Here is a 13,366-nt window from a genome sequence, read left to right as displayed (position 1 = left end):
CTTTGATCCCACCCTCACAACAGAGACCCTGCTGGTTAGTGGAATTTATGAAAGCATCTGGTTATTCTAGGTCAGTGTTTCTCAAGGTGAAATCAACAAGCAGAAGAATCACTTGAAAGCCAAGATAGTACACTTGAGAGAATCATGAATTCCAGGCTAACCTGGGCTACAGAGTACAGCTGTCTCTCATCCGCAATTACTTGGAAGGTCCTGTTCCTAGTCTATTTAGCCAGTAATTCCTAGGGATAGGGCATGAGAATCCACATTTTCAATACACAGTGGGATTTAATTTTTACGGTCATAGATAAAATTCATCTTGATAATAACCATGGGTCAAATCAACTGCCTCTGGGTTGATGAGAACCCTGAGGTAAACTAAAACAAAGGGGTAATTTTGCTTGTGGACCACTTCTTAAACATATCCTGTGGGTTGTGAGTCTTAAAACTCATACTTTGTGGTTACCCTAGATTTATCTGTGAAGACTCTGAGCCAATTTTCTTATCAGATGGAGTTTTCCCTGATTCAAACTTATGGAATTAAACTTCAAGACTATTGAACTTTATGTTCAGCCCAGATACTATGAGATTAGGTCTACTTTCCTTTACTCATTTGGAAACTGTCAGTTTCTACAAGCTTCGGCAAAATGGAAGCATGGGATTTTAGACATAGGGGAAGACATCCAGGTATCTATCAAATTGTGGGTATTACTTATAAGCAGTGTAACATGTTCCACCTCCAAACCATCCCAGCCTTAACTATGAAAGGTAAACTTATTCTTAATCAAGTGTTCCATGCCTATGAGCCCCACTTTTCTCCACCCCCACATACCTGAAGGCAGCCAGTGAAAATAATCACCTAAAAAATATATAAGAGCAGAAAAAAATCATAAGTAACTTTTAACACTGCTGGAAATAAAGAAATGGCTGTAAAACAAAAATAAAAATGACAAGCTCTTTACAAAGAAATATCTGAGTCTTCTTAAAGCAACCCCTGCCTATCTTCATCTTGCCAAACATATGCCAATCCTTTTCTTAAGAACTATACATTCTAATTAAATTTCCACTAGTCCTTTCTAAATTAAGACACACATAAACTATGGGTGATAGAGACACGGGAGGAAGTGTGCACACACTCTCACCCACACATATTCCTGAAGTTTATGAAGATCATTAACTTGTGCTAACTTATCTTCTCTGAATTTGACTTGCAAAAATCTCACTTCTGGTACTAATTTAAGAAAATAGCTTTAATAAATGTTTGCAGAAGGCACATACATTTGCTTGCGCAGGCTTGCACGAATATTTTAAAATATAATCTATATGCAGCAAAAGTTGTCCTTTTTAGGTGTACAGTCCAACAAACTCTGGCAATGCACACAGCCATGTAACCACGACCCAGGCTATTGAGCCCTGTTGTTCAACGGAGGCTCCATGCAGGGCTACTGAACATGGGCTTAGGACTGCACAGGCCCCAAACCAGGTCTGGTCTAGATGTAAACTATATGACAGAAATCAAAGACTCGGCTGAGAAAATGCAAAAAAAAAAAAAAAAAAAAAAAAACCTAAATCTTTTAAATTTATATTATGTGAAATTACAGTATTTTATATGAATTACCTGAAGTACAGCAAAAATAATTTTACCTGAGTCTTTCCTCCTTTTATGGAACTATTAGAGTATTAGACGTTAATGATCTCACTTGTGTCTCAAATTGCCTTTTACTGACAGATGGTTTCCACTTGCCAATTTGCAGGGACTACCACATTCTGGTCCCAGCTCCAGGTAACTACCTTGTATACCTAAAACACTTGTTTCTAATGGGTTTTTAAATACTTCCCTTAAAATATCTATCCTATAGCTTCTAATTTTTCTTAGACATTTTGTGGAGGCTTTTAAAAGATAACTTTTATCATTTGTTTTTAACTTCACTAAAGTCTTAAAAGACTCGTCTATAATAGTATTTGTTAATCAATGCCATTTTCATTAACTGGCCTCGAATGCACTTGGGGCAATAAGCTGTCTTCCAAGGGATGTGCACAGTGGTCTTCAAATGAATAGAGACCATTGTGCACACACACAACGGCATCTATTCACACATGGTGCGGGAGATCTGAGCCAGAGGTGGGGAACCTCCGAGAGCTTAATGTAGCCTCAGGAAGTGGAGAAAAAGCTTTATCTGTGCTCATAGACTGGGTAGCCGTGCACAGCACTGAGCCTGCTGATGTGGGAGGAGCAGGAGAAGGCTGTTCTGGCCGGCTAGCAGGCCTGTGAGGGAGGACTCTGTGGTGCCCTATGATAACAGCCAGAGACAGGCAGAGCCAGCCAACTGCATCCTGCCTGACTCATCCCAGCCCCGTCTGCTCCCTGTCTGCTTTCCTCCAGGCCCTTTCCAGCTAATCTGAAAAGAATTATTATTTATAACAGGCATTCTTCATGCTGCCTGCTGCTATTCACACTCATCTTCACTTACTCCAGATTCTTCTTAGCATCTGTCTGATTTTCCAAAACACAGTAAACACTCTAGGTAGACTTTCTGCCACTGTGTTTCTGTAGTGCAGGAGACTGCAGAGGGTCTCACATAGGTTAGTCAAGAGCTCTGCCCCTGAGCTACGCCCACAGCCCTGAGCCCCACTTTCTTTTTTTTTTAAATTAATTAACATATTTTAATATGTGGTTGCTACCAGAAATATATGAATATATTCTATCAAGCATAATTATTGATTTAAGGTCTTAAGGGAATTTTTCTATAAGGTAAAATGTTATTCCTAACAAAATAGAAAAGGTCTCCTTTTAATTTCATACTATTCAAATAAGAATTTTCTTAACTTTAGTCATATCTTGAGCCCCACTTTCTATTAGGTTACCTTGGCTCTACCTCTAGGTCAGGTTCCTTCTCAGTAGTCAACTTTGAGCATGTCTGCCCTCCCCTCACTTCTTGCGCCTCTCCACCTTTTCCTTCACAGTTCCCTGAGGACTAGAAGAACAAGGATCATCTGAATTTTAGGCATTTTGCTACTAGTCTCCTAAGGAGACCCCGGCTTGTTTCTTGGGAAGCCTACACCCTATCAGCCCTTTATCCTATCAACCCTTCAAACTGTGTTTTTTTTCTTTTTGGTGGTGGGGGGGGGGGGTAAAAAATTGCACCCAAATTATAATGTAGCCAAAGGGAGACCTGTCAGCCATCAACAGTGTCCACAGCTTCTAAACACAGCAAGTGGCACTCACCTCACCCTCCTAGCCAAAGGATTCCTGCTGGGTCTTTTGAATGTACTCAGAAGGGACATTCTCTACCATAGCTCCCATGCTAGACTGGGTAAGGACACTAACTCTGGGGGCTCCTTTACTATGACTCCCAAAGTCAGGTTAGGTTCCCAGCATCCTCTCTGGCATCTATGTGGTGTATATACACAGACACACACATACATGAAATCATTAATTAATTAATTAATTAATTAATTTGTTCCTACTACAACTGTCAGAACATAGGGTCTGGAACTAGTTAGGCACTCAACTGCCAGATTTTGTGTGTGTGTGTGTGTGGGGGGGGGGTGTATCTGATATAAACTAAGGCAAGAGGATCACAAGTTCAAGGCCTGCCTGATCTATATACAATCTTCTTGCCTTGGTCTCCCAAGAGCTAGATTACAGATATATACCATATAGCCATCTAAAATACTTCATTAATTTCAAAAGCAGCAAAAATAAGTGGGTAGCCTGCATTCTCTAGAGACACAGAAACAACAGGAAATTTTGATGTCTAAAAAGGGACTAGTTACAAGGAATTGCTGAGAAGTTCCAAGATCTGCCCCGTGTAATCTAGAGACCTAGGATGGCAGTGAAAACCTAAGTATGACATGTGACAGACCTAACTGTAATCTTGAGGGATGGAAAAGGAGGGAAGTTGTGAGAAATCTCAAGAAACTAACTGATTCTAATGAATAGCGCATAGCCTACTACTGTGCACAGAATGCTCTGGAACTGAAGGGACAGATCCTGTCCCTTTACATAATTCTGACCATAACTTGGTTCCTTTGTTGACATGGTAACCAACAGTCTTGGAACACAAACTTCTCAGAAGCAGTTGGGCTTTACATCACTGAGACATGGGCTCTGAAGGGTTTCTGACTTCATCACTTTGTCTCGGGAGCTGGAAGCGCCTGTCTCATGTGGGCAGCCCTCAGATCAGGGCATGACAGAGGCATGTGCATGATAATGTGTGTGAGTGAGTGTGTGTGTGTGTGAATGAGTGAGTGAGTGTGTGTGTGTGTGTGTGTGTGGTCTTCCAGCTCTTATAGGGGTATTATGGAAAATGTAGGATAAACATGCTATCAGATGGTGGGAGGATGGATGCTTGAATGACAGTCACCTTTCCAGAAAGCAATCTGGTGTCAATATGTCTATATATTTATGATCTTTGGTCCACTAATTCCATGGATCATGTATGGTCTTAAATAATCTAGTGATAATTAGTCATCTAAGTTAGTGATTATTAGTAGGTGATACCTAAGGCTATTTAATAAGAAGATCGTTAAGAATATTAAAAGAGCCACAGGTTATTATAAACTTGATAATAAGTTTCTATTGATGTGAGAACCACATGTATTTGGATATGTGTATATATGTCCATATGTGCACAGATATATATTAAGAAAGTAGTTACCTTGACCTCAGAAGAGTGGACTGAAAACATACTGGACTCCAGGCACATTTCCATGTCACTTTCAAATTTCCCTTTTTGTTTATGATAGAAGCTCTCTCAGCTACTATCAAACAAATAAGAGGCACCAAGACAAAGTGTTTTTGTCTTTACAGAGGCAGAAAGTACAAAAGTACAATATACTATACTGTCCATAGTGGAAGGGATGGGTCCTATAACTCCATGTATCATTTACTGATTTTTTTTCTTCTGAAGTTTCCAGAATCAAGGAAAACGAGATTGGAGACTCTCAGCACCATGACAACCTCACCCTCCAGCAGTGACTACAGTAGCACGGAGGACTTTATTTCCGAACGCAAATCCATCCAGAGCCTCTCTGTGGGCTACTACCCCTCTGAGAACACCTTTTCCTATGAGGACGTGGTCTCCCATGAGGAGGCAGCCTCTGCCAATTTCCTCCCTCCTGTCCAAAGTATCTGGGGGACAGAGAGCTTGAGGAGACTCTTCCGGAAACGAGATCAGATGGAACATGATCCAGAGCAGTTCTGCAAGCTAAGCATCACACTGGCCTGGGATATCGATGTGAACTCTGACCATGCAGATGCTCTTGCAAATCTGGATCTAAATGGCCATAGCCAGTGGATGGATAAGTGGCCAGAAGACAAGACAAAACTGACTCCCAGAAAACTGGATAACCTAGTACAGAAACTTGAGACATTTCTAGGAAAAGAAAAAGGTGGCCAGCATGATGGCTGTGTGCTCCCTGAATCTACTCAGAAGGAAGATGTCCACCTCAACAGCAGTCCCCCTCCACACAGTGCTCAGGTCAGTCATAAAGAACGTGATGTTTGTCAAGATTTGTCCAAGAACAAGGCCCTGGAAAATGAAGATATCTGTGAGGTTCTAGAGAATCCTCCAAGTTTACTGAAAGACGAAATTGAGGTGAGCACAGAGATGCATGTCTCCCAGGAGAGCAAGGGGCAGGACTGGGGAAGACAAGGTTGGACAGTGGAGCCTCACTCACTACCTGCTGTGAGGCAAGGGGGGGGGGCCAGGAGACTAGGACAGGGGGGAAGATAACAGCCAGGAGGGGAGAGAGGGTGGCACTGTAGGAAAGATAGATACTTCAGAGCACAGAGGGAGGGAAGAGGGTAGGCACACCAAATAGAACCAACAACCACATAAAAATGGATGCATGTTCTAGTCAATGCATTAGGAAACATGGTGATATTTGGGCTATTTGGGCAATGGACTTGCCTTCTATAAAGGAGTAGATGGCAAGCCCACTGCTGTTGGCACTACAAGCATCTAATTCATCCTGTTTTCTCAGCAGGAGATAAGGCAGGAAGCTGGGAGCTCCTTGGAAACCTCCCCTGTGTCATCCCCTCAGCCAGAGGGTGCATCCCACTCACACAGCGCACCCCGTATGAACTTTCGGTGGGTCCTCCACTGGCTGAGGACACAACTCTTCTCCCGGCGGAGGAGAGAGCACCCTAGCCAGGCTACCGTCAGCTGGCCCCAGAAAGCAGTGAGGAAGATGCATACTCTTAGAGGCAACAGAATCCAGCCCCAAGAATGACTCGAGAATGAGTTCAACTGGCATCCCCAGATTTTTAAACTTTTGAATCCCCTTGTTCAACAATTCCTAAGAGGTATGTGTTCTCTCCTCCACCTCACAGAGAAGGAAATCAAGACCTGGAGTACATAGTGGGAGTTTCCAATCTTCACATTCCTTCTGAACTAGCCACTTATTACAACCAGGGAACAAGTGCACCTGAAGCAGTCTGGTATCCTGGATCATCAGAACTGCTGTCTTGAGGTTGGACTCATGACTAAGGAGTGGCTCCAAACAGTCTTGATACCCACTGGAAGCACAACCTAAGCCATCCAGTCCGCCATGGTGGGAGGCTAGTGGGATATATACTGCCTTCTGGAAATGAGGGTTTGCATAATGAAAGAGTAAAACACACATAAACAGGATGGAGCAAAATGAGGCAAAAAGGAGGGAAAGGGGATGCTATTCATTTAGGAAGCAGCATTCTACCTAAGTTTTCCAAGAGTTAACTCAGCCTTCTGAATTCAACAAGCATATTTTCAGCCTGAGTCAAAGTCATTTGCTTGGAGAAGACACACATAACAGAGATCTGTGTTTATTGGGGGGAAAGGCCATGGGGATTGTTGAGCAGGGGTACCCATCTCCCCCCAAGTCCACGTCACATCTATACTGAAGAAAAAGCCCAATTCTTTAGTAAGATTTCTAGTTTCTGTTTATTCCTTTTCACCTCTGGAATTACGCGGCAATAGGAAGTATTCAAGCATTGCTCATTCATTCTAGTGTCTACTACGTTATCCAAACAAAACAGGTCCTCTAGGCCTCACATGTGGGGAAGGAATGGGGCTAGCCACTTTGAGTATCAAAAGGAATGAGCGGGAGCTGGAGTGGCCATTAGGGGTAAAAAAAGAATTCTGATGAACCTTCAAGTCTCCTGCAGAATTATTATATTTAATTTGTCAGGAACATGTTAATCTCATTAATCAATAAATTCTGGGATCTATTGCCTTATGACTGAAAACTTAAAACTATTCTTTAAAGTGTATCTCATCCTTGAAGGAAAGGCTCAGTTGCTTGAATTAGCTGGGTGGGTATAACTTACACAATCATTCTGGAATTCATAATACTGAAATATAATATAGAATACAGCATAATAATTTATCAAACTTAGAAGTTATTCAGCTCTCTGCAAATGCTAATGTTAATGTGACCAACCATGGTCTATAATATTATAGACCAAGTATGAAAAGAACCCCACTAAGGGGTTTGGGGTGATAGATCAGTAAACAAGGGCAAAATCTTTTTTTTCCCAAAACTTAAAGAATACAAAACAAATTCACAGTTCAAGGCAGACATGGGTTCAAGTCTATTGAGATAAAAGAACATTTTCCGGGCACTTTTAGTCCCAGTACTTGGGAGACAGAAGCAGGCAGATCTCTTGAGTTTGAGACCAGCCTGGTTTACATACCAAGTTTCAGGATAGCCAAGGTTACATAGAAGACCCTGTTTCAAATTCCCTCATAAGAAGGAGAATAAAAATGAAGCCAATAATAAATGAATTCCTAGAGAATGCTACACTCTGACTTCAGTATTAGAGAAGGGTATCATTAGGAGAAATAATCAATTGGTTCAAAAGTGAACTTCGAGTGAAGAATTTACACAGCACACGCGGTATCTAATTCCAGGATGACAGGTGGGTTTTATGTTGCACTGCCTGCCAGGAGTCTTTTCCTGCTACCCCCTAACTCACCAGCAAACAGAACAATAGCCAGCTTTCAGAAGAAACAAAATCCCCATCAGATAACCCTGCTGAATGAGCCAGTCTTCGATAGAGTGGATGCAGAAGCCCTTGGATAAATTCCCTGAAAGATTATTAGTCTAGATCAAGAAGTTCCCTTGCTAAACAATTTCCGTCTTGTCCCACATTTCAAACAAATCTCATGGATTTAATACCATTTTATTTCAGTACAGTATGCTTGATTAAAAAAAACAAAAACAAAAAAACCTACTTCCAAGGCATTGACTGAGGGCATCTCTCCAGTTTGTGGCTTTTGAAAGAACACTAATCTCATTACCACAGCATTCTCTGTTCAGAAGGGAGTAAGAATGGTAATTGACTTGCATATTCCTTGTCTACCTCAATATCTAGTATTTTAAGTTTAAAAAAAAAATCCTCTAAAATACAAAGAGCAATCACTCCCCTCGTCCCTGACCCTTATAAAAACTTCCCTGTAAGCCCACTTTCACAGAACAGACAGCATGTCAGATGCTGCCATGTACTCAGACTTTGGGGTCTTAAGCTTTCCCACACAGGGGATGAGTGAGAAACACTTTTGATCAGTAAAGGAGCATCAGAATATTTGTACCATATTGCAACATAGCAATTTCATTCACATAAGGACCAGAAATAGAGACTAAATCCACTATGTAAAGGACTGTCAGGAAACAGTATTTGCAGGTGGTCCAATAACCACACCACAAGAAGAAAAAAGCCTAATCAACACCATGTACCTTCAAGAAAAGTAGCGTAAAGCTGGGCATTGGTGGTACACGCCTTTAATCCCAGCACTTGGGAGGCAGAGGCAGGCGGATTTCTGAGTTCGAGGCCAGCCTGGTCTACAGAGTGAGTTCCAGGACAGCCAGGGCTACACAGAGAAACCCTGTCTCAAAAAAAAAACAAAAAACAAAACAAAAAAAGTAGCGTAAACTGGCCAACAATGTTCAACCTGATTCTCAGCACAGAACTATAATAGTCAGATAAATCTTAGATTACAGAACATTCTACTAGACAACTCAGTGGAACTAAACATGTTAGGATCATAAAACAGAAAATAAAAAAATTTTAATTGAAAAAGAGATATGGCAGGTCATTATGGAGACAACAGAGAGAGACATGAAGGCCAACTGCTACTCATGATCTCCAACTGAATCAAATCATTGATCAAATCCACAAAGGTAAACAAAACTTAGGTAAAGGATTCTTCATAACATCTGGAAAAAACAGATGGACAGTATATAATATGACTGAGTAGCTGTGTTAGCCATGGTTCTCCAGAGGAACAGAACTTATAGAATGAATATTTATTATATACTTCATATAATATATATATAATATATAACATTCATTAGAATGGCTTAAAGGCTGTGGTCTAGCTAGTCCAACAATGATTGCCTACAAACAGAAGATTCAAGATTCTAGTAATTGTTGAGTCCAAAGGCTGAATGTCTCAGTCTTCAGTAAATGCCAGAATCCTAAAGGAAGAGGTTCTAATGCAAGTAACAAAATGGACTTGTCAGCAAGAACAAAGAGGCCATGACCAAACTCCCCTCTTCCGGGTCCCACTTCAAAAGATCTGAAGTAAAGGTGTCTCTTTCTATCTCAAAAGATTCAGATTAAAAGTGGGTCTTCCCACTTCAAATGATTTAAGAAAAAAAAAATCCCTCACAGGTGTACTGAGTTGCATGGGTTTTAGTTAATTCCAGATGAAGTCAAGTTGACTACTAAGAACAGCCATCATAGTTGTTACCAACTGATGATATGGTTGAATATTTACTGTATAATATAAGGCTACATAAGAGAATACCTTTGATTCTTACAAGAAAATAAGAAAGCAAAGACCAAGAAACCACTAAGAAAAATAAACTCTAGGAAGTAAGGAGTCCAGTTCTCTACACCTAACATAATGACACAGTATCTTAGCCATATATCCACTTAAAATAACTAACATTTAAAGCACTGGAACAAGATATTAACTGCTAAGGTTGTATGGGACAGTTCTTTAGACTCCCCCACTCATCCTGGGACCTGTCTTAGATTCCTTGGCTCCATGAAACTTCCAGTCAGTCTCCTGCAGTCAGGGGTATTCAGTCCCTCTGGAGCTCACAACTAGTCTAGCTGAGAGCATAAAGGCATCCCAGTGTTGTTCTAAAGCGATAGCTTGGCTTGCTTAGCTTTGCTGAGGTCAGAAGAGATTTGCCCACTACCTTCCAATGACCTCACACTGCAAGGACTTGCCATCTGGTCTACCTTGGGAAGTACTCACTATATAGACCTCTCTGTTCCTCACCATGCAGGAACAAGTCTAAGAGCTCCTGAGCATTGGTTTGATGTTTCCTTTCCTTCTGGAGAAACACAACAGCAAAAGTGCCTAATTGGGAGATGATGCACACAAAGGAGTACGTGACCGAAGAAGCTTAGACCCTGTCTTAACAAATGTGCACGTCAGCATACACTGAAGGCTCTGCAAGCAATGTAGAACATTCAGAAACCCTGACAGTTTATCTTTTAATCCCAGGTTAAAGAACAGAGTTATTAAGACTTCCTGGCTTTTGTTCCTGGTCCTCTAAACTTGCTGTGAATTCTGAGGAAGTCACTTAACCTCTCTGTGCTTTCTGTTTCTTCATCTATAAGCTGTAATACTAACAGCACTAACCTTTAAAAGAAGAAAGTAGTAATGAGTATTTAGTACAAGGACTAATGGCACATTATGTTTATAGAGTTTAAATGTTGCTAACTGCTGTTGCATAACACTCTTTATTCTAAGAAATCTGTCACAACTCCTGGTGACCATAGAAGAAAATTCAAGTAAAATGGCACTGTGCCTCTCTACAGTCCCTCCCAATACAGACCAGATATTCTGGTCTCAGACCTGAAGTCAGAGCATCCGGAGCACTTGTTTCTATGAGCTCCTGCTACTTCACCTGTCAGGGACTGCCCCTAACCTTGCTACATCTTCAGTCCACTCTGCTTCTCCTGTTCTCTAATCTTATCCTTCAAGCACGGGCTATATTCAAGCCATGCTAAGAAGAGAGCTAGCGAGGTCTGGGACTTAACCTCACCCCTTGTGTACCCAAGCACTTGTTTTTGGTATGTAAATGCACATTTTACTCTGACTCATAGAAATCGGAGCAGAAACATGTCCACGTCTCTCTCTCTTCCACAGACAAAGGCTCTGATGTTCTGCTTATCACTGCATGCTCCAAAGCCCCTGACCCAGTTTCTCATACAGAGGCTCCATGATAAACCTTTGGTGAAATGAATGGTTAATCTGCAGGAAACAATTTAAGTCGATAAGATCTGGGATGGAATGTCACTTCCTTTCATAACCTTTAGCTAGCTTCTGTGGGGGAGTGTATCTGTGCCTCAACCACATGACCTATAGAGTCGGACCAGAGGTGAGGGTGAATCATGGCCGACAACTGGGAACACTGTACTCACATGTGTTCACATGCTTTGTACATGAATTTGTCCCGTGCTAACGCTGTACAACCCGAGACCACCACTCGGTGGTTTCAGGACGGTTCTAGCCGGCAGAGGGGGAAGTATGGGTGTTGGGGATTGCCCTCAGCCTTCATGGAGATTCCAGGCCTTTTGGTTCAGCTTGGCCCTCAGACTGTGAAAGGCCCCTTCCAAAGTGTGTCCTGAAGCTTTTTACATCAGTGTCCTTCTCACTGGAGATTTTACTGTCTCAAAGTTCGTCCCAGCTTGGTGCTGAAAGGCTACCTGACATCCCCAAGTCAAAAAGGCTGAGAGACCTCGGGGACAAACAATACATAATTTTTATCCAAGCTTTGCACAAGCATGGGTCAGAATGCACTTGGCCATGAGCTAGATGTTAATGATTCAACTATTAAACCGTGCCTAAAGAGAAACACATAAAACAAGGTTAGGTACTAATTTGGTTGACAAAATGCCATGACCAGAGGCTGGCAGGAAATTAACTCTGTATTTCCTCTAGGAAAAATACCCAGTTATTTCAGGTTCTTGCCAACTTTATAAAGCATTGCTCTCATGAGGTGACAGCAGACAGGAGTCTGGGGGGCAGAATCCCACCACAGACACTTTTCCCCTCTTTCAGGGCTATCTCAGGAAATAACACCCAGCCCACAGAGCCAGCAGCACTCTTTGGCCCCAGTTTGGTATCTTTGTCTTTCTAGAATCAGTTAGCCTTACAGAAGAGAGCCAGCTCCTTTTCCCAGCCACCTGGCCCAGGGGTTGCTGTGAGTGAGGGGTTGCTGTGGGTGAGGGGTTGCTGTGGGTGAGGGGTTGCTGTGGGTGAGGGGTTGCTATGGGTGAGGGGTGTGCTGTCTTCTCCTGTGAGAAGGCCAATGACTGGAGGCCTGCCATTCTTATCATTTCCTGCTTGGAGCTTGGATGTTAACCTTTCCCAGACACACAGGAGCCCCAATGTGAGTGAAAGGCTTCTGAAACTGCGGTTCTGTGTCAGACTCAGGCAAAACCAATACAGACCAGAATCAAGGACCCAGTCTGACACGAAGGTGTCTACTATTCTGCTTGTCCGGAGGCCTTGGCATGCATCCAAGCTCCACAGAATAAACAGAGTCCTTAAGATAACTAACTGACCAAGGAGCTAGAGAGGACTCAGGTTCAGTTCCCAGCACCAACACAGTAGCTAACAACCACCTGTAACTCCACTTCCAGGGTATCTAAAACCCTCTTCTTGCCTTCATGGGCACCATGTATACATGTGGTATGCATACATACATACACAAAGGCAAAACATATACATACATGAAATAAAAAGAAATCTTTAAAAAATTTTAAAAAGATAATTGGCCAAGCAGGCAATGTGGCATACACCTGCAATCCAGCAATGAAGGAAGCTGGGCCTGAAATTTGTGAACATGAGGCCTGGGCTACATAGTAAGTCCCAGCCTCAAAACCCAAGAAGCAAAAGATCTCAGCTGAGCTTTTGGTGTCAGCCATTGACACATACCCTGCTTCTGATGTGACATTATAACACTATATCATATATATATATATATATATATATATATATATATAATTTTAATGTATAATTTTTTTCTTTGCAGAGCTGGGAACCAAACAGGGCCCTGTGTATGCTGGGTAAAATCTGGACTGCACACACAGCTGAGTAGCAAGGTTTTGTTGTTGTTTTGAGACAGGCTTACTACATAAGCCAGTCTGGCTACATGCTCACTATCCCCCTGCCTTGGCCTCCCACCTGTTAGGATTACAGGTATGCACTGCCATGCTTGGCTCCTCTACTGGTTTTTCTTGTTGAAAAAGCCCAGATGCATTTCAGTTGCCCATGGCTACCTTTGCCTAGTTTATCATATAACCTCTTTCTTGTCTCATGATTTGAGGAGCTACCTGCTCATAGCTCAAGGTACACTT

General features: G+C 42.0%; 2 protein-coding genes across 11 annotated transcripts in view; one reads left to right on the top strand and one right to left on the bottom strand.

Moving 5' to 3' along the window:
* The window catches only part of Ppfibp1 (PPFIA binding protein 1), a 138,297-nt gene that overhangs the window by 73,150 nt on the left and 51,781 nt on the right, over positions 1-13,366 (bottom strand). The window contains exon 3 of one of the 9 annotated variants that reach the window (XM_052175296.1): positions 830-856. The exons of the other annotated variants lie outside the window; for them this stretch is intronic. The gene's annotated coding sequence lies outside the window, so the exon portion shown is untranslated. The remainder of the gene's footprint in view (positions 1-829; positions 857-13,366) is intronic. 9 annotated transcript variants of the gene reach the window in all.
* Positions 4,953-6,234, top strand: C2H12orf71 (chromosome 2 C12orf71 homolog). 2 transcript variants are annotated; one of them, XM_052175305.1, is made up of 2 exons: positions 4,953-5,597; positions 5,989-6,234. In XM_052175305.1, exons 1-2 carry the CDS (start codon positions 4,953-4,955, stop codon positions 6,232-6,234), a joined length of 891 nt encoding a protein of 296 aa, XP_052031265.1. The 2 variants fall into 2 exon arrangements, with proteins under 2 accessions (XP_052031265.1, XP_052031264.1); XM_052175304.1 differs by having other exon boundaries at positions 5,986-6,234.

This window comes from Apodemus sylvaticus, chromosome 2 (assembly GCF_947179515.1).
Source record: "Apodemus sylvaticus chromosome 2, mApoSyl1.1, whole genome shotgun sequence".
NCBI classification, from domain to species: domain Eukaryota; kingdom Metazoa; phylum Chordata; class Mammalia; order Rodentia; family Muridae; genus Apodemus; species Apodemus sylvaticus.
This window is presented reverse-complemented; position numbering and strand designations above follow the sequence as displayed.